The 22,091-nt window shown below is 39.7% G+C and overlaps 2 protein-coding genes across 6 annotated transcripts in view; one reads left to right on the top strand and one right to left on the bottom strand.

Moving 5' to 3' along the window:
* LOC116847412 overlaps positions 1 to 1,469 on the bottom strand; it is a 12,694-nt gene extending 11,225 nt beyond the window's left edge. Inside the window, exon 1 of the mRNA XM_032822392.1 lies at positions 1,095 to 1,469. Within this exon, the coding sequence (XP_032678283.1) occupies positions 1,095 to 1,151 (57 nt within the window). The 5' untranslated portion in view covers positions 1,152 to 1,469. The remainder of the gene's footprint in view (positions 1 to 1,094) is intronic.
* Positions 1,470 to 2,609: 1,140 nt separating this feature from the next.
* On the top strand, positions 2,610 to 21,052 carry LOC116847419 (ecotropic viral integration site 5 ortholog). 5 transcript variants are annotated; one of them, XM_032822430.1, is made up of 11 exons: positions 2,610 to 2,876; positions 9,107 to 9,328; positions 12,639 to 12,896; positions 13,170 to 13,433; positions 13,757 to 14,021; positions 14,195 to 14,557; positions 14,708 to 15,385; positions 15,511 to 15,993; positions 16,067 to 16,165; positions 18,313 to 18,362; positions 20,016 to 20,166. In XM_032822430.1, the coding sequence occupies exons 2-11, from the start codon at positions 9,246 to 9,248 to the stop codon at positions 20,020 to 20,022; spliced, it is 2,550 nt and encodes an 849-aa protein (XP_032678321.1). In that variant the 5' UTR covers positions 2,610 to 2,876; positions 9,107 to 9,245; the 3' UTR covers positions 20,023 to 20,166. The 5 variants fall into 5 exon arrangements, with proteins under 5 accessions (XP_032678321.1, XP_032678327.1, XP_032678313.1 ...); XM_032822436.1 differs by having other exon boundaries at positions 18,313 to 18,383; positions 20,016 to 20,160; XM_032822422.1 differs by lacking the exon at positions 18,313 to 18,362 and adding an exon at positions 9,454 to 9,596 and having other exon boundaries at positions 2,611 to 2,876; positions 20,016 to 21,052.
* Positions 21,053 to 22,091: the final 1,039 nt, after the last annotated feature.

Below are 22,091 nucleotides of genomic sequence, written 5' to 3' on the forward strand. Positions count from 1 at the left end.
ATATATATATATATATATATATATATATATATATATATATATATATATATATATGTTATGTCAGAGTCTCTCAAAGAGACAGTAAACAATCTTTATTTCTATAGCATTCCATAAAAATATATGAAGTTAAAAAATATTTTATATATGTATTTTTTTATTATCTTTCTTGATTTATTTTAAATCGACACAGACGTGTAAATTATTGCTGTAAAAATAAAATATTTTCTAACTTTATATACTCCTATAAAAAGCTATAGAAATAAGATTTATTACTATCTCCATGAGAGAATCTCTGATAACAAGTATGATAAACACAATTGTATCGATAACATATAGAAATTGCGTTATCATACTTGGAAGATATTTTAGTGAAAAGTTTGAATCTGATCGCACGAAAATATAATGTAATAAAAAAGGTTACAATATAGATATTGCAAAGAAATTATTATCCACAGAATATCTCTCTTGTTAAATTTTTTATGCAAAAGTGAAATATTTAATACACAATTATGCATCAGCATAGAGAAACCCTTAAATTTTGTAATTAATGTGCAATTTTAATTACTATATACTTTAATTACGTATATACGCGCGTTCGTATATTTTTGTAACAATTTTTCAGACGAATAATTGCAAGATGCCAATACACTGAACCATGATCAAATACGGAGTGCATTCTGCACTGTCAAAAGAACGATTTTTCAATCTTGCAGGCGCGCTATTGTCGCACATCTTTTCCGGGGCACCCTATATAATGGGAACTCAAACAAGCCGCCGGCGTCGTAAAGCGCACGTATACACGCCGAATCTCGCTCCTATAATCGTTACATAATTTCTATCGCGCATGAGGAGAAATTCGTGCTCGAGCGACTCGTCGATAGTTATCGCGCGAGCGGACACAGGTCCGTTCGAATTTCGCATTCGTGTCTCATGGGGAGCTCTCGCCTCCCCCGGGACGGGGATGTCGCGCTAATTCGCGAGGTTCGGCAGTGGTTGTGGATATCGGAATTGACACGGCATTGACACAGCAAACGCCGCTTGTTCTCCCGCACGCGCGAACAAACGCGACACAAAGCTCGCGACAGTCCACTCACCTTCTTGCCGTCGCGAAATTTGACGTTTCCCTCGATAATGCAACTGTTATCCACCATTGTAGATGATTCGCTCCGTTATCGCGCCGCGCCGTGATGTTTTTCTCATTACCGCGTCCGATCGTCCCGTGCAGCCGAGATCCCGCGGCGCGACACCATTTGGACGCGGTCGGCCCACTTTTGTGCACCGCGGCGCACAGACCTGCCGTCTCCTCGCCTTGTTTTTTTTCCGCTCACGGGAAGGGACACGGACGGGGAATCTGCGGCGCCGACGATGACCACGAATCACGCGGCAAAATCCATACTGCAAGAGGGGTCAGTCCCGAGCGCCTGCCATCTTGACGACATCGGCCTGCTGCGTGCACTAACACGCTCGCGCTGTCGCGCGAGGAGCGCCGAGCCGCGACGATGCCGCGATCTGTGAGACGCTGGCGGAAACCGTCAGCGAGACTACAAGATCGATAATATAACTTCTTTTTTGCGAATATCGATTTGAACAATTTCCCACATATCTTTGAGAATTTTGAGACGACCAGTGGTAGAACTATGTAAAAAATAGACGAAGAAATGGAAAAAAATTTCCTGTCTATACAATCACGTGCAACGATTCGTCGAGTTTGACACACGTGATTGTATAGACAGGAAACTTCTTTCTATTTCTTTGCTATTATTTTAACGTAGTTCCACCACAGTTTTCGGAAGAAAACGCGCCAGGAACTTGGTCGTAACCAATCAGTTCCTGAATGAAGACGGGATCTATCGTGATAAATTACGACAAATTACGCTGCACGCTAACGTCCTCGCAATAAATTGCGGCCATAATAAGAGACTACAACCTGAAATAAGCACAGATGGTAAAAGTGGCATGCAATTACTTAGAGACCCCTCACAGGGAACAATGATAATAAATCAATAATATCTTTTGCGTCTGTATAGACATTAATTGAAAAATGTCAGAAAACCTTAATAAATGTTAAGCTGTGTATACGGTTAAACATAGATCAGACGGATGTTTAGTTAAACTGTCTGAACTAATGCAATAAGTTCGAATGAACCAAATATATTTGTCTCACTCAAACTTATTGCACCAGTATGCACCAGTACAGAAAGTTCAACTAAAAAGAACGGACCCCATAAGATGTCATCAGAATGAACTAGTGCAGAAGTTCTTCGAAAACGAACAGATCCCAGACAACACATGTCCAAAATCGGGTCATAAGACATCCTTAAGACATTTTTAAGATATCTGTGTAAGACAAGTTTATAAGGTATTGTCTTAAAGATGTCTTAAAGACGTCCTAAAGACGACTTATGACTCGATTTTGAACATTTGTGCTGTTTAGTATCTTACAAGTCTCTCTCTTCTTTTCTAGGCGCCTATTAAGGGCAATATCAGCAATTACAAGTCTACGAATAACATCGAATTGAAGAGCTATCGACAGTAGAGGTGAATCGAACGTGCGAGATATCGACGGAGCTATCGATCCGTCGGGAGCGAGAAGAATCGGACGTCGACTTATCGATCGAAAATGGCGTCGTCCCTCGTCGTCGAGTCTCGCGAGACGCGTCAGTAACGAGGACGCTCGTTCGTTGGTAACATTGTGTGCGGTTAGCCGTGCTCCTAACGACAGTTTTGAGTGGTGACAGCCGCGTAGACGCTCGTTAGTCGCAAGCGTTGCGTCCTGCACATACACGTCGACGGACGAGAAAGGTGCGTTCGGGCTGTGACCGCGACTCGAGGACGCGCGACTGCGATCGGCCGCACGGAGACAACGCGCACTCGAGGTGAGCAACCCGACACATTCGATACGGTGGTTACCAGATGGCCGCGAAAACGGCCGTCCACCTGACAGCTAGTTTGTTTGGTAATACAGATAACGTCCGCGCGTATCTTCCTTTCCGGTTAATGCATGCCTCGTACACGCGTCCCCCGTGTTATCGTTTTTTTATCGTTTCTCTCGCGCTGATCACCGTTAATCAGCTTCGACGAGGTATCGGCACTTTCACGTGAGCATTTTCAGTTTCCTATCGGTATGCGAGCTTGACGTCTGTATTAATTGAAGCGCCGTGAGCGATAAAGGTGGGTGGGAGAGATGGGCAGAAGTAGAACTGCGAAAACTGTGCAAAATTTCATCTCTATATGTGCGCGTGCCTGCGGAAATCGGGGGCAATTAATGTTACCGGCATTTATCGGAGAGATGAGAGAAAACTGTATTTTTTTTGGAAAAACACGCTCGCCCCTCCGTTGATTACTCTCTTGCAATAAAAATGGGAAAAGTATGTTCTTAACAAATGTTTGGTCTTATGGTGAATAAGTGCATTTACGAAGAAAGGGGAAAGCAATTTTTTTTAAGACGGGGAAAGATGGCAAAATCATAAAATTCATTGTATTTTACAATATATTTTAATGTATCTGTTATGAAATTTATTGATGCAATAGAAATAAAATCAAAGAATTTAGAACTTACATTAGATATATTTAGAAACTACATATCCAAAAATCTAAGAAATTAGGGAAAGAATCAACATTTTCAGAAAACAGTTTTTGAAAAATTGTTAGATTCACAAATCAATTGCAATAAAATTTTCTTCTGCAATTATCAAATAATATTTTCAAATATAAAATAAATGAGATGGACACTCTCTCTCTTTCTCAATTAAAAATTATTATGAAATTCGAGTCGCGTTGTATTCACACACGCACACATTGTTAGACTTTCATTAGGGTATAGTTAAACAAATGAATCTAGGTGTGTAGAGAATAATGTTTCCGGCTATTACGTGCTGACCTTAAAAACCTCACGTTATCCACGACGTTAATAAGATTAATTCGCTACCGTGTGAGAAAAGCAAATGAGCATGATGTAGCAGCACTAATTTTCTACTATTTCGCTGTGGTACTGTTGTGAAACTGTAAGGTGAAACGGTATCGAAGTACGTGAAAGTCTCTAGGCCGCGTCAAAGTCGCCCAGAGTTGTAAAAGATCGAGCCTGAGTATTTCTCGCGGCGCACACGGAGAGGAATACTTCGACACTCTCACAGAACAGCGTACGCCCATCTCTCTTCCACACGTCGTTAAATTCCTAATTAGATAGAATTACATTTCGGTGCGACGGAAGGATTCACGCTGCGTACTCGGCGCTAAATGATTCCGGCGAGACGAGAATATACTCCTCTGACATCGACGGCAACACGTTCAGCATCGATGAATTTTTCGAGAGAGAACGGATTTTTAACAAAAATTTCGATCACGCCGTTCGCGAGAGCGGTTTTCGATTTCAAGGTCGAGTGCATCTCGCTAATTGCGAATTCGGAGCGAGATCTGTCGTCCTATGATTATTACAGAACTGTTTAGTGATCAGCGCAGCCGACTGCTATGATTCGAACGAATCACTGACACGAACGGAAGGATTGATTGATCAACCGATGGGTTGGCCGACCGGCTCGCTATTTAATTTCTACGCATCGTCTGTCGCAATTTGTCCGTTCCGCAACGAGTGAATCGCGAGTCAGGTGGAGGCGCGATTGAAATTCTCGGTTGAATTAACGGCGCACAATTAAATCACGCTTCGATATTAAACCTGTCAACTCGCGTCACGTGAGCGGCGTAGCATCTGTGCGATTTTAGGACGCTTATCGTTTCGCTTGAGCGACGACACAGAACGCGCATTGCATCAGCGAAACTCGGAAGCAGACAGCGACCTTTGGCGCTAAATGCCGCCGCGAATTACGGGTCAATAGCTTGGCACATACCGGATTTACGTCTCTTCCTTTCATTGTCTCGACGTGTTTTCGCGCTGAAATCAGGAAATCAGATCGGCTACATCACAGCAGCCGTCGACGACTCGAACGCGAACTAAGTTACAAAAATTAATATATATATATATATATATATATATATATATATATATATATAATCAAATATATCAAGTAATATAACTTTCAAAAGAATTTGAAGGTTCAAACCTTCAAAGGGGGTTGAAGAATTGGAGTTTTCACATCATGGCCGTATATCCGTATCAATCTTCTTGCAATTTGAACTGCGAGCGCATTCTTTGTAAGATTCTTCGATTTTATCGAAGCCTAATTTTCGCTGAAAACACCACGAATTCAACTATCTGAGGAGTACGCGTATCACTGTCTTGAATATAATTTTGTCTTTTTCTGTCGCTGCGTAAATCTTTATGTTATTCTGCAACAATCTGTACAGTCAACGTACAGTTGATCGACTGATGTTAAAAATTAGTAAAGGAAGGAATCCTTTTCTAAGGATTCAATGAGGGATCAAAACATTTGTTTGTAGATATTTTAAGAAATTACATATTTATATATACCTCTCGCATATATTTTCAGTGCTCAACTCTTATAGACTCCTTTTTACCAGATTTTTTTGACAACTGAAATTCCTCCGTTACCGCGACGGAATCTATCATGGCGTTGACACCAGCTAGTCTGAACAGACTTCGTGCAGAACTTGTCACGTCCCGTATCTCTGTGCTTTATCAAGTTCACTCGTACGTTGACAATTCGGAGCGGAATGGCTCGTTTTCTTACTAGACACCTATCAGAGATGAAGACGTTCGTTCTTACATGGATGTTCCATTAGAAACCTTTCAGACATACCTCAGCGAGTACACGCGTACGGAAATTTTATACAAAAGTAGTTGACATCGACGATGTTAACCCTTCTGGTCACGTTCAATTGGAGTCACGTAGACGTGTGGGGCGCACCGCGAGCCATAACTAGAGCAGATAAACCCGCTTGCCATTGTCTATATTTACATGTCATACTGATAGCGCGACCGATAACGCGGAAGACGTGGAAAATAAAAAGGAATAACAGGGAAAACTCGTGCAAATTTCGCTGGACACTTCAGCACAATTCGCGCGAAAATCTGCCGCTGCGACTACACACGACTCATCGATGAAACGGGAATAATTCTCGCATTAAGTGCACGGAGAAAATATATCTAAAAAATAGTAAATATTTCTGCGATGGACACTACTATATGACACGTTTATTCACATTGATATAAAATATTTTTCTAATAATAAAAAAATACAAATTTCCTGAAAACCTTAAGGAAACTTTAGTTTCTCCGGAAAGCAATTATGTATTTTGTTTTAATAAAAGAATTTAGATTCAAGGTTCCTGGTTTCACTGCTGTGGAACCGTGGATTGATTACGTCAGAAGTGAGGAAACCGATGCCAAAAATTCCTGCGTGCCATTTCTAAATGAGAAGATATTTGTACGAGAGAAATCCAGATCGCTCGAGCATACTTATAGAACTCATCGAATACAATCCTTTCCCCTTGACAATCAATAAATAGCCTTGAAATTAACATGACAGTGCAATCTTTCTGTTTAACCTACTTTTTCTCATGATTCGGCTATATCCGGATTACTCGAACATCCTACAAGTATGCTCAAGCAATTTGAAGTGTTCCTTCATACGAATATCTTTTTATCTGAAAAAATGACACGCAAGAATTCTTGGCATACGTTTTCTCGCTTCTAACGTCATCAGCCCATGGTTCTGCAGCAGTGGAAGCAGGTGCCTTAAGTAAATATGTCATCAGTGTGCCCATCAAATAAATATTTACTCCTTTTCACATATTTTTTCTTTCGGTGTACAGTCATTATTCTCGCATGAAAGTATAATTATTGGCGTGGAGCGTTTTTTTATACGAATTCCAACTAGAAATGCGAACATCAGACGCTGAAAACTGTTTGAATTTATAAGCACTGCTCTATTTAAAATAATTCCGCAAATATGATATTAAATATCAATAAAAGTGGCATTTTTGTCTGACTACGTTGTATTCGTCTTAAAGTATCTTACAGTATTATGAAAAAATTACTTGATACCATTTAAAAAAGATAAATTTCAAAGTTACGTTGATCTTCTTTATAAAAATTTTTTTCTACTTTTTTTTATTGCAAGTAGTAGCTTGCATAAAAAAGATGAATGTTTTATCTTTTCTTTAAACTTTTACAACCTTTTATGATCTTTTTACGATCTTTTCTTTAAACTGTCGGGAGCGTCACAAAAATTGTGCGGATCATTACGCTGAATGCCCTGTGCGTATATACAGGGTGTCCGGAAAATCGCGACGAATATTTCGAGACGTGATTTGGGATCCCAAAAGAAGGAAAAAAAAGCTATATAAACATAGGTCCGGAAATAAGTCGTTTCCGAGTTATAGCCACTTTTATGTTAAAAAAAAATATATTTTACATTCCGCGTGGCATCCCTTTTTAAATTGGGGCAGGCCTTTAAGCTCGGGTTCAAGGAATTGTTTACAAAAATGCGCCCAATAATATTGCTGACTTAAGACAAAGAATAATTCGTGGATTCCGAGAAATAAGGACGGATCCAAATGTTTGTCATAGAGTTCGAAATTCCTTTGATAGGAGAATAAGGGCCTGCATTCGTGCTGAAGGTGGTCATTTTGAACACCTTATTTAATTCGATTTAAATATCTATTTATGTTTATCCTTGATTTAAAAAATAATGTATTTACAAATATCGAAAAATAAAAAAAAATAAAAAAAAGAATTATTAATTAAAAAAAATAATAAAATTTGAAAATTAAAAAAATTAGGAATTTAATAAAAAATTTAAAAAGGGATGCCACGCGGAATATAAAATACATTTTTTTTTAACATTAAAGTGGCTATAACTCGGAAACGACTTATTTCCGGACCTGTTTATATAGCTTTTTTTCCTTCTTTTGGGGTCCCAAATCGCGTCCCGAAATATTCGTCGCGATTTTCCGGACACCCTGTACACACACACACACACACACATATATATATATATATATATATCATTGTTCTTCAGGATGGCCCAAAGAATGTATCATTATGCTCTTGAACTTCCGCAGAATTTCTATTCGATAGGAAACAAGTGTCCGGTGGAAATACATCCGACAATCTTCTGAAACTCGATTCAGCGGGAAAATAATGCCAATCCCACGGAAACGTGGCGCTCTCGTAATATACCTAGGTGTGTCCGCACACAATTGAATCATCCGACTCCGTTTAAATGCCGCGGAATCTAATTTTCCTCTCGTGCACCGGCGTTTGACGCGAACGCCCGCAAGAAAGGACTCGGTCGCGATGCTCGATCGGGGCGATTGCACGTGTGTTCGTTTATTTATTTGCCATGGGAGAGAGACAGGAATGTCTCTCCTGGAGAATGTGTCGTCCTTGCAGATCCAATTGCAACGAATAACGTTCTGTTCGATGGAATAGTCTTTTGCGCCATCGAGCTCGTTTTGATACGTGGCGCCGAATTAAAGTTCGACAAAGCATAAGCCCTGTATTGTCGGTTGTGTGCAAAAATAGAAGTATGTCACCTGTTGCCTACCTACGCGTTTAATTCTTCGCCCAACGACGTTACGTAACTCCAATTTTCACCGCGTATTTCGGACGGTCATTACACGCTATCAAAGCGGCGCGTTGCAGTCGAACGCGCTTCTCTCTTTTTTTCTTTCCTTTACCGGTTTCCTCTTCTCTTTTTTTCTCAAAACACTCTCCGGTAAAAGCGGCCGGGACTCGCGTCGTCCCTTCGTCGTCGTGAACGACGACGTTACTACACATAAGCGTTCGCGGCCACGTAAGCGCTGTGTGAAATTCCAGGGACGGTATTACATAATTGGTAATTTCCCGCAAAGCTATCAGCAACTGTGTATATTCGGGTGAGAGAAAAACTCGTCTGATAATTCCGTCGAAATCGCGATCCGAAGTATAAGCTTCGGTTTGCAAAGCAGGTGGGAGAGAGAGAGGCGGGGAGAGAGAAAGAGAGAGAGAGAGAGAGAGAGAAAGAAATAATAATCGATGCGTTTATATGCAATTTTAATTATCACTGAGAATTATAAGCGCCGAGCTCCACGCAATTAGCGTTAATATTTCCGCGAACGGGGAAATTCACGCGGGAACGAGCGCTTATTAAAAAAGTTAATCCGCGACTTGCAAAGAGAACGTGACCTTTTTTCTATTTTATTCAAGCGGAAATCAACTCTGCATGAAGATTCGTGAAAATATTCTCCGACGAGGACGGGAACGTTTTGCACAGGAAGGACCGAAATTGTTACGTCATGATGTAATCTAGTCACGAGCAGAAGACCGTTGCAGCGGCGAACGAACGATGACGAATGCGCGCACATACACACAAGAGCACACTTCTCAGTACTACGATATAATACCACTAGGAAAATACACATGGAGGAGGTATAATCACCATTATTGCAAAATAATTTCATTTCATTCGTCATCTTACATCACGACACCGCGCTGATTCATTGATCCTTCAATTAGTCCAAAATAACATTTTTTCTTTTTAATAAAAACTTAAGGGACTGCTTTATCACGTTGAAAGCTGATACTGGAAATTAGAGAGTTTCTCGACTGTTCGGGAGGGATCTTTCTGCTGGAGGATATCAATTAAAAGACATTTCTGTGCAGAGAAGATGTCGCGCACGAGAGCGATTATTAAATTGTAAGTTTCAAATGGAAATAATGGGTCATTCGTGTAAAAATGTCCAGCTTTCGTTTTTATAATCGCACAGAGGGGAAATTACGAGAGAGGAAAGCGCTTCAAGCTAAAGCATATCGGGGAAACAATTGCTGCACTGAAAATTAAACGTCAAGGCGCAATGAGCGCTATTTGCAACTCGACATAAGACTGAAGCTCTTCAGCCCTGGGAGTGAAGGTGCTGAGCATCGCAAGAGCGATGTTCTCTCGAGGGATTATAACAGATAAATAGAAATTTTGACATACACACACACACACACACACACGCGCGCGCGCGAAAGGACATTATCAAACATTTGTGATCGAGAAACATTGAGAACGCCCAATGTTTTCTCTCTCTCTTTCTCTCATTCTCTCGACCAGCGGTCCGCGGTGTTCTTTTATTTATTTGTCACGAAACGGACGTCGCTGCGCATGTGGAGCGTCCTGGCCTGCGCGGGCTGCATCGACCCTCAAACCATTTCGTACTTTCCAGTACGTGCCTAGGCCGGATCCTGCCGCGCCGGGTAATCGGGAAACGAGAGGAAACGATCGCTTCGTCAGCGAGATCGAGTTGACCGTTTGATAAAAATTCGTCATCGAACGGGCGTGTGTAGGTGCATGCATTTCACGTTCAGATAGGGCGAAAGAGTCGCGAACATCCGAGCGCGAATGTCCTTTCGACATGCATTATCCACGGCCGGATATATAATTTTGGCAACGTCTGCTTTTCATTTTCTAACAACTGTCGCTTTGAGTGATTTATGAATCAAACAGCGACTTGGTTTCGCGTACACGAGACGAAGGGAGTGCGACTGACGTTTCGCGTGTGTAACGAGAGGCCGAAATTGTGCCGATTCTGACACTCGGTTCGCGTGCTTGTTGAATATCTTGTGCATTGAATATTGAACAACGAATAGGTATCGTGTTGCGGGCACTTTCGAAACGACAGTCACTCACTTCGGGAAGCGACCGGGAGCCTTGCATGAGACAGAACGTTGAGTTTCATACAATTATTTATGATACAATTTTTATGTAAACGGAGTGTGTTTACTTGTACGCTTAATCTCAAGTTCTCGTGTCAATATGGGGATAAGATAGTAATATGTACATACAACAACGTGTATCTCGAAAATATAAATGTCCACATTGATTGAAATTATTCGATAAGTAAATAACAAGTGGATATTTCCGAATATCAAAATACCCATGAATTTTTGTATCCGATCAAGAAACATCCGAGAAATATCGGTTCATATGTTTTAATCGGTTTATTTGATAAAATGCCATTATAATCTGATAAAATGCCATTCTAATCGGGAGTATTCAATTAAATTTAATTGGATATAAAAATTCGGAAATATCCGTCTGTTAATATTTTATCGGATAATTTCTCTCAGTGCATAACTCTGGGGATACTTAAAGGAGCAGATAGAAATGGAAAAAAAAAACGGAAATGCTAAATTCGAAGCCGTTAACTTTCTCGAGTCGGCCGGTGCGAGGTGACGCGCCTTGACAAACGGTATCCCGATGTATATTCTGCTCGCTTCCGTTTCGCTGCACCCGCGCAGTACAGCGTAGCATGGCGCAAAGCGAGTTCGTCATAATAGCTGGCTCGGATTCACCTGCTCTTTCGCCCGCTAATTCGTTCACACGCACTAATTGCTTCCTCCTCGGTCTCCTGTCTGTCGGCGTGGAGTTACTCTTTGCGCGTTGCGCTTCACTGAGCGCGGGGCACTTGCACAAGGTGTTCCACGGGAGTACTGTTACCTACGGAAACACGCGATACGCTATATCCTTCGTTATATAATAACAATGTTTTTTAGTTATAAATTGTCTCGACGTTGAGCAGTCTGTATCTGTTTCATCGTCGACGGACAGCAGCGTGGAAAAGTGGAGAAAGCCGAGCCGTCACCTATTAAAGCATGTTGTCCAAAATAATTTTACACGGCAGACTGCCGTTCGGCGTTCTTTCACATTCTGCAGAGTTTCTTTATGGACTTTACATTCATATTTACGTGTCCAATGCATTATTTTTGCAATCTCGGTCCAAGAATTTTCCTTCACGATCGCATCTTTATAATCTAATGAAGATTTGTCATATAAATGAGGGTAACCTTTTACCAAATCAATTAATAAGGAGTCTCCTGCATTTGTTATGACATCAATTTTATTGTTCTTTTTATTTTCCACTGATACAACTCAGCTTTGATTCATAGGAAATATGTTTAAAGGAGTATATATTGTTATCCTGTAAGAATCTCGATGCATAAGATGGTATAAAGAACCGCGTAATTTACTGATTGCAATTGGTGATCACGTGAGGAAACCTTTCCTGAAATCTCGTTATTTGGAAAATATTTTAAAGTAATACGCGGAGTAAGAGCGTCTGAATTATCAGAGTTCGTACCCCACTCTCGGCAGACAGGTCACAATTTATTCACGCGAGTCATACCGATGATGTACAATCAATCGTTTAAGAATGAATGATGCTATAGGCATGCACCTCGACAATTTCTGCGTGTAAAGAAATCGCGAGACTGGGATAATGTGAAGGTATGGACGAGGTGGTAAACGGGTAGCGCGCCTTCCGCGAACACTAAAATCGCTACGGTGAAATCGAACAAAACGCCTCGATGGTTCTTCTCGGCTTGCTGGCCCCTGCGGCGACGTTTCGTTGGAGGAGAAGTAAAACCGCGAAAAGGTAAAATGAGCACAGTAACTGATAGATTGGTGGATGAATGCATCGATGGATATTTTGCTCGTTTACTCCTTTTCATATTTTCTTGTTTTCTTCTTTCGCACATCGCGAAGAGTGCGTCATCTTTTGCGTTTAACTGAAAAGTTTCAATTGGGTCATCAGGAAAGACAGTCGAGTCGCGTTCGAGACGCGCGACTGAAGGCGAATAAAGGCACTCGGTGAATGTGTATGAAATAGATCCGTCGCGCCGAGCTGTCGCCCGTCGAATCGTATGGCGTTAATTGCTCTCCGTCGTTTCATCCGCGATCCGTTTCACTTCGTTTCAGAGGCCAAGGCGTCGCTCAGGACGGCATAAACGCGTCGATAAACGGCCAATTGGGTCTGTCACGTTATGGACCGCAGGTGATGAGCGTACTGTGTTTATGCACCTCCAACATCCATCAGTCTACCCGTAACGTCATACAGACCGGCAAGATACTCCCGAGTCCGCCGTTAGACACCCTTTGCGAGCAGCGACTAACGCCCTCGCAGGAAATACCCACGGACGAGCTGGCTCTATTAGCTAAGCTGGAGGAAGCAAACAGGTGAGCAATCCAATGATCTCGGTTAGTGCTACAGATCAATTTTTATCTTCGAGTTTTGCTCATTAAAAAAGAGAGAATGAATCGCGTACTTATGAATTATGCGACTTTCTGTTCACTCGGCAAAGCCGAGAAAGATTTTCGCTCTTTCGAATATATAGACTCGAGACTCGCAATTGATTGCTTGATTTTTGTCTGACTTCCAATTCGGATCAGCCACATGAGAAAAGTGAAACACAAAAGGGAATTATAACTCACCATTTTATTAATTTCCAGACTGATCGAGTCCGATGCGAAATCACTGAACTCGCTTCAAAGTAATCACAGCAGGAAGGGCTCCGACACATCACAGGTGTCTGTGGCGTCAGGGGGCAGCGGAGGAAATGGAGATGCTGCACCTGGACGCCCCAACCCAGCCGATGTCGAGGAGAACACGTGGACCCTCTGGGGTCACATAGTGGCCGATTGGGAGTATCACTGGAAGAAGCGGAAAGATTCGGTCAAAGAATTGGTTCGTCAAGGCATACCTCATCACTTCAGGTGAATTTACCAGCTCACGTGCATTTATTTATTTTTTTACTTTTAAACTATTGTAAATTCGTTTTAAGAAGTTTTCACGGTTTTGTATTGTTTACTATGAAAGAAAAATTTTCCTAAAAGACTTATTCAACATATTTCTCCAAAATAAGCATTTTCTTCAAAATTTATCAGATGTACAAAAATCGCGGAAACTTCCAAGACAGTTCAATATAGATGTTTAAATATGAAACATGAAATCTTGTACACTAATGTGCAGACATAAACTAATATTATAATATAATTATAATATTGAATATTTTATATCAGTCCATACAACATTTTAGAGGTATTGTTTGGCAATTGTTAAGCGGCGCCCATGACTCTCCCGTTAAGAAGCAATTTGCTGAGTACATTAAGGCGACGTCAGCATGCGAGAGGATAATTAGAAGAGATATCGCCAGAACGTACCCCGAACATGACTTCTTCAAAGAAAAAGACGGTCTCGGCCAAGAGAGTTTGTTTAACGTTATGAAAGCGTATAGCTTGCACGATCGCGAAGTAGGATACTGCCAAGGCTCGGGATTCATAGTAGGATTACTTTTACTGCAGGTAAACATTTTTGACAAATCACGGAACAGAAGAGAGGCTTTATAGAAACAGGAAATTATTCATGGATTCATGAGTTCATTATCGTCTGTTAGAGCATTACTCGAAGTATCTATGACATTCTATTCTACGCAAGAAACAGTATCAGTCACTCACCCGAGTATTTCATGTTGCAGCAAATGCCGGAAGAAGAAGCTTTTGCCGTACTCGTGGCGCTTATGCAAGAGTATCGCTTACGGGACATGTACAAACCAAGCATGGCTGAATTAGGAGTGTGCATGTACCAGCTAGAACATTTGGTTGCCGACACGCATCCCGAACTTCACGCTCACTTTACGGTCCACGGCTTCCATACTTCGATGTACGCATCCTCTTGGTTTCTCACACTGTTCACCACAGCGTTAAGACTTCCCGTGGCGTGTCGCATTTTTGACGTGTTTCTGTCGGAGGGTATGGAAATTATTTTTAAAGTCGCATTGGCGATGCTGCATTTAGGCAAGGAAGATTTGCTCAGTTTAGACATGGAAGGCATGTTAAAGGTAAGATTTGAGTTAAGATATATTTCCGATGCTATCAAGAAGTTTGAACTGTTACATTCTTAGGCACAACCGATAGGAATTGCGAAGATATTCGTTACATTTTAAAAGTCAAGTCAGAAAAGATGTTCGTAACTTGGACTTTTCTCGCAGTTCTTCCAGAAACAATTGCCCGGAAGAGCCGAGAAAGATCCCGATGGCCTCATGAATCTTGCGTACGGAATGAAAATCCTTCCAAAGAGAATGAAGAAGCTAGAAAAAGATTATACCATTTTAAAGATGAAAGAGCAGGAGCAGATGGTCGAGATTCGCAGGCTTAGAGCTGAAAACAAATTACTCAGACAACGAACCGAACTTCTGGAAGCAGAATCCGCGGAACTCGCCGATAGATTAGTTAAAGGTCAAGTATCGCGTGCGGAAGAGGAGGAGACTGCTTTCGTAGTGCAGAGAGAATTGGCGGCGCTGCGGCATAAGCATCTCGAAACGAGCCATCGGCTCGAACAAGCTCGCGAGGAGGTCAGGTCGCTGTCGCTCGTTCTCGAACAGAATGCTGTGTCTAGAGAGTCATCGCTTGACGAAATTCTGACGAGACAAGAAGCATTAACATTGCAGGAAGATATGATACAGCTGCTGCAAGAAGAATTAGTGAGAGTCAGATTGCATGACGCGGAAAATGACGCATTGATTAAGGAACTTAGGGGAAGAATACAAGAATTGGAGCAAGACAAGAAGACTTTGCGCGAATCAACGCCGGACAATTCCGTCGCGCATTTGCAGGAGGAACTTATCGCGGTTAAGCTTAGAGAAGCGGAAGCTAATTTATCTTTAAAGGCAAGATCTTTAAAGGCCATTTCTACTATTAAGAATCAATGATATTACTATAATAACTATACTTACTGTTCTTACTAGAATTACGAGACCGAGATATTAACTATATAATAATGATAATTGTGCAGGATCTGCGGCAGAAAGTCTTGGATCTAAGCGCGGCTTGGCAGAGGCATTTACAAGATCACCGATCTGGTCTACTAACGGCACCTGCTGACTCGACGCCAAAGAAGCTGATCTTTTGGGAGAATCGGAGTTACGATGTACAGAAGCTCGAGGAAGACATAATGACGTCCCGGATGCGGGAGATGGAAGCATTGGCGGAAGTCAAGGAGCTTCGTCTCAAAGTTATGGAGCTAGAGACTCAAGTGCAAGTAGCAACAAATCAGCTTCGTAGGCAAGACGAGGTTGGAAAAGTACTTAAAGAGGAATTGGAGGTTGCATTAGCTCGAGAGAAAGATCTAGCTGTCAAACTGAAGGAACAACAGTACAAATATTCCGACCTGGAATCGAAAATGAAGGACGAAGCTATGATGGCCAGGATACGTGATGCGGAACACGCGCAGCAGGTCGCGGAGCTCACGCAGAAAATATCTCTCCTTGAATTAAAGGTTCATATGATACAAATTACATACAACACTTTAATATCGTTGGGCTGAAGCATAACGACTAACGTATTTCTAGAACGAAGAGATGCACGCGGAGGGTGAACTGCGGAATAATCTAGACGACAGTGAGAAAGTAAGGGAGTTGCAAGATAAAGTTGCTGAATTAAAGGCTGAGGTATGTGAAATTCAACAATTCATTATATCCGTTGTATTAACAAACGTGCAGTATCTCGGAATATTGCAGTAAGGGGTGAATTAAGTTTCATAATACAAATAAGAATTTTCTATTTGTCATGTAACATAATACGTGTTAGACAGTTGCAATTTCAATTTATATATAATTATGATAATCATGAATCATACATTCCCATATTTTATCATTATGCATATAGCATATTTTATGGTTTGATATTATGAATTTTTGTCTCATATTTCTTCTATATTTAATAAAAATTTATATAAATATATATAAATAATAAAACAAAAAGCATCAAAGTGTTAAAATCTGACAATACGATCACTTGAGACAACGATTCATATATTTATTACAGTTTCACAATTATGTGATCACAATTGTGGTTTTCAGTAATAATTAAGACTTTCCTAGTATTCTATATGGAATCCCATTTTATGAAAGATTTTCCTCACTTTTTTTCTTTTTTAAAGCACCGTTATGTGTTCTTTTTTTAACTATGCAAAATATGTGTGACACTGTGTTTTATAAAATAAGTATTACGGTAAAAATACATCACTTTGATGCTATATTAATTTCAAGCCAAATATCCACTTACATTATTTAAGTGTAATATATATATATATATATATTACTTGAGATTGTATAATTATACCGTGCATTCTTAATAACGATTGTATTATATATACAACTAGACGTTCTGATTTTTAATGTGCTATCACATACTGCACTCTTTAAAAAATATAAATTCGTGCATACTGTGTGAGAAATTATTTCACTTTGCAAAGTTGGTACATTCACATAAGAATAATTCGCCTCTTTGTCCGTGTCGTACACTTACAAAATAATTATGCACAAACTGCACCTCTTACTGCAATGTAACGCTAACCAACACGCTTCATAACATCGTTGCTTCTGGTGAATTGCGGGAACGAAAATATTGCTGATTACCTTAACTAAAATTTATCTTGTCAGTGAACACTGGTTACATCAAAGAATAAAAAGTAGCTGTTATGTATAATATAATCTTCAAAGAGTGGAAAGACATTAAATGACTCAGTAATGAGGGATTGAAATATTACAATGACAAAGAGAAGAAACGAAAATACTATACAGTAGTCACATTTCATTCAAAGGCAATCTACTGTATATATCATACTAGTTATCAACAGATATCGATAATTCTAAGCAACTATATGAAACATACTTTTTTCGGTACTTATTAAATGTCATTAATATGATGATGCTTAATCAATTAGGAGAATGTAGCTTTGCCTCGTTTACATATTACAATAATTTGTTGTTGTATAGGTACCTATACACATTAAGAATTCGCAATGTCGCGCAAATGAACCGGCTACGTAATTTCAAATCGGATAGATCATCTGTATCTACTCGCGCTTGATACATTGCAGCTTGTCATATCTGCACTGCTCTCTGAGGAATGTGACAATCGAAAATTTCGATTTTACTCGAATAATACAGACAAGCTACAATGTTTATCATCTTTCTAAGCATTTTTATCGATGTTTCACTCATCCAACATAGACCGAGTTGAAATTATTGTTGAAAACTAGTTTAATTAATTTTGTTGAATGTGTACGTTAACAGTGTTATATTAGAAAATGAGAGTTAGCACAGCATGGAGACTGACTGATTGCTAAAAAGTTATAGCACACTTTAAGATGTTTGTTGAGGATGTAAACAAACCTAATTAAATATACGCTTTCGGCGTGTTAATAATAGCTCATTATCGCGTTTACATCAAAATTTAGAATTTATCAAAACAAGAAGATCGGAAATTTAATCCTGCTTAGAAACATTGCTTACAAGCAACAAATTTGAGACATGCTGTTGCCAAACGTATGATAAAATGCACAAGCATAATCGGGCATGAGATCGTGATCGAATGTGCTCTCTTTCCTGTTACATTTCTTAAAGGATCGACCTAATCAGATGCGCATACGCGATTTGACGCGATATCGTTCGTACCGAATAATGAGGACAATCAGTGCAATACGTGATTCTTATTGTGTAAAGGTACCAGGCGGTAACTAATGCTAACCAGAAGGGACTAATCGTTGTTGTAAAACTAACCCTCTATTGCTGTGTTATCTCTGTCTCCTCAGTTCCCCACGCCAATCACCAGCCCGGAGACTGAGCCTTGGCGCTGGCTCGAGTAAGTCTTTAATACCCATGTGTAAGCATCATTTTCTACCGTCTCGTATACGTGGCATGATGTTTCCTGTTTCCCTTATTTTTTAACTGTAAAAAAAATCTGTCGTCGTAGCTGGACTTTCCGACGTATCTCATTATGTACTTCGACCTTTCTTTTAGACAAAACCGGGATTTCATTGAGTTTTTTTTTTTTGCGTTTCCCTCGGCGATCTGAAGTCTTCGTCCCACGCTCGCAAACGGTGTGTATATTTGTGTGTAGAAATATTACACGGACGATTACGTGAGACAAAGAACAGACTCACGATGCGAGATACAAATTAGCACGATCAATTTGATTTCTAATCGTACTTGTGTGATCGAATGACGAAATATGTTCCGCGAGAGCTACCGAATCGGAGATATTTTGTCGGTTTGATTTCACTTTGTAAATATCAGCGACACTTGTCACTTGAGCCGCCACGAGTAGCGGACCATCGGTTGCGGATGAGTCTGCATTAAAATGTGGCTCATTTTCTGTATTATACGCGTGGTGATATGGCATGGCGTTCTCTTCCTATCTGACTGCATGCTTCCTTCGTGTTAAGTTAATTGTTTCGTTCTAATAAACATTCACGGCCTTTGCTTTTAGCTCGAAGGAGAAAAAACGCATAGATGTGAAAGAGGCGTGAAAGTATCTGTGAAAGTATCGTAAGACTTCACCAAATTTAGTGCAGAGTTTATGAGTTTTCTTCTGTCTGTCGTCATCATTCATTCGCACGATTTCACGCAATATATGATAATTATGCTCTGTAATATTACCTGTATACTCTCCGTATATCAGACAGCCGATAAAACGTCGAAGATATTCTTGCAGTATGCCGAAAATCGTTGTAAGCTTTGTATTTGACCGGTTAAAACAGCTCATCTCGCCTGCGAACAAACGTAGAAAGCGATATGAAAATATTCCGCTTCGATATACTTGGCCTTGCTTATCTTATTATGGAAGTCCGCAGTATTTAAGTTACTAACAGAAAAATTCCGCGAGGCTCGATATAAAGATGTTTTTCCGATAATAATATTTTCGCCATTCTCCTGTACAGCTCCCTGAGTGTCTTTGCTGCGAGTCTCGAGGCGCGCTTTGTGTACTTGTTTGAAAAAAATATGTCGACGCTATTGCCAAACAATTCTAGATCGATCAATTGACGATCCCGGTAATCGCTTTAATAGGTCGTACGGAATAGCGAGTAACTCAGCAGTCAAGTGTCTCTCGAACAAACAATAACATTGATCTAAGATCATGTTGACGTATTATATAATGCATTGTGTAGTGTGTTGCTTGTAGTGCGTTTCGATTTACGTTCGCACCCTCATGTCAGACAAAATGTGGAGATAAAATGTGGAGATAAAATGGAGCGAAATTGAAGATATTGAATATCGAAGTGGAGTTGCAAGTCGAAACAATAAGAGAAAATCGTTTTGCATCCCTGATACTTTGTTCAAAGAGAGAAAGGAAAACGACTTCTAATTTGACGGCTGAATTTTACGAGATAGCTTTGAGCAGAGAGAACGAAACGTCTCTGCGACTCAGTCGTAATTTGCAAAGCGCGACGTCGCGCACGAGGCTCTCCGTAGGATTACTTGGAAATATATTTCACACGACGTTCGTCTGTCACAGGTCATGAGGCTAGAGAGTTGGAAACAACGATGGACGGGTCTGGGAGGGCAAACCGTGCGAAGTTTTAGCATCGATACTGAAAGCGAATTGGACGAGCGGGATCTCAGAATTTGCTTACAGGATCATATCAATACGACCACGCCAAACTCACCCGAGGTATAGAACTCTATGTATACCAGATACATATTAGGCAGCTAACAATACTCCGTTATCGATGCGCGCGAACCTTTTGTTCGTCGTCGGCTTTCGCTGTAGGAAATAACGCGTATGCGCTTAGATCGTAACACGAGAGTAGAGTGTCGTAATAATCCCGTTTAGTTACGTGTACTACCTATATATTACTAGGCCAAATATAATTATACATAGTCATTAATTAGTTACGCTCTGTAACGACGAACGAAACAAAGAAACGATAGGAACTTTCAGTAAAACGAGCGAAATAATCTCGATCGTAATCAGGGCCCGAAACAATGTTCTTCTTTCATTTATTTATTTACACACACAACGCAATATATGTATATGTGTGTGACCTGGAATTCAGGTTTCTTTCGAGTATTCACAGTATTCTTCGGGTATCGTATCCTATCAGGATAAGAAAAAAAAAAGGAACCGTCTCAGTACACAATCACCTAACGCAATGATGTAATATTTTTTACTACCATAGTAAGGCAAATGTTCTAGTGATAGAACGTGTACTAATAATTGAATTATTAATAATATATTTGTGTTTGTTAAAATGCTTATCAATAAATGAAACAAAATCACAAAGTAACTAAATATTTCTTTTCATTTATTATATTGTTTTGTATATTAAAAAGCATTTTAATAAAGAAAATACAAAACTAATATGTTAATCATTGGGACATGTATGTTCGATCACTGGGACGTTTATCTTAATACTATATCGTTATTTTACACTTTATAGACTATTATGCAGAGTATTATAGAGTGTGTATATATATATATATATATATATATGTGTGTGTGTGTGTGTGTGTGTGTGTGTGTGTGTGTGTGTGTGTGTCTATATATATATATATATATATATATATGTATATATGTATGTATGTATGCATGTATGTATGTATGTATGTATGTATGTATATATATATACACATATATATATATATATATATGTGTGTGTGTGTGTGTGTCTATATATATATATATATATGTGTGTGTGTGTGTGTGTCTATATATATATATATATATGTGTGTGTGTGTGTGTGTCTATATATATATATATATATGTGTGTGTGTGTGTGTGTCTATATATATATATATATATGTGTGTGTGTGTGTGTGTCTATATATATATATATATATGTGTGTGTGTGTGTGTGTCTATATATATATATATATATGTGTGTGTGTGTGTGTGTCTATATATATATATATATATGTGTGTGTGTGTGTGTGTCTATATATATATATATATATGTATATATGTATGTATGTATGTATGTATGTATGTATGTATGTATATATATATACACATGTGTGTCAGTCATAGAACTAACGAGACACGGAGTATTATATAGGACATAATTAACGGTTGTTCGTTATCCAATAGTATCGCTGTCGCGATAGTAGTCCATCTTTCAGACAAGATTTAGACTGATGCACGATAATTTCGACAAAATGTTCAAAAATATCACTGACTCAAGTTCAGTCTTTTTTATCTATCGTCGATCAAACAACATTCCATCGCGATTTGCTGTCAACAAAAACGACAAAGAACAATATCTCAAGGTATCTCTCGACCCCTGAAGTATTTTTTTTTTTTTCAATGGATGTGAACGATACGATTGGCGCGGCTAAAAGAGAAGAGTATCTAATAACGTTAATTCCAAGACAGTTGGCTTCTTGTTTTCTCCCGTAAATAGGTAATGCAGGACCTACATTTCTGCGTTAATAATAAACTGTAGGATCTAACATATGCGCGATGCATGAATATTTTATCGTATAACTCGGACGTAACTTGAAGGTGTCGTTCTTCTTGGTTCTCCATCTCTATTCGTTTTGAGGATCTGAGGACCGGATCTTTCGGTTTCGAAGCTTGATTACGATCCGCAG

Source organism: Odontomachus brunneus, unplaced genomic scaffold (genome assembly GCF_010583005.1).
Source record: "Odontomachus brunneus isolate Ranch 3 - 2012 unplaced genomic scaffold, Obru_v1 Obru_scaffold_004, whole genome shotgun sequence".
Classification (NCBI taxonomy): domain Eukaryota; kingdom Metazoa; phylum Arthropoda; class Insecta; order Hymenoptera; family Formicidae; genus Odontomachus; species Odontomachus brunneus.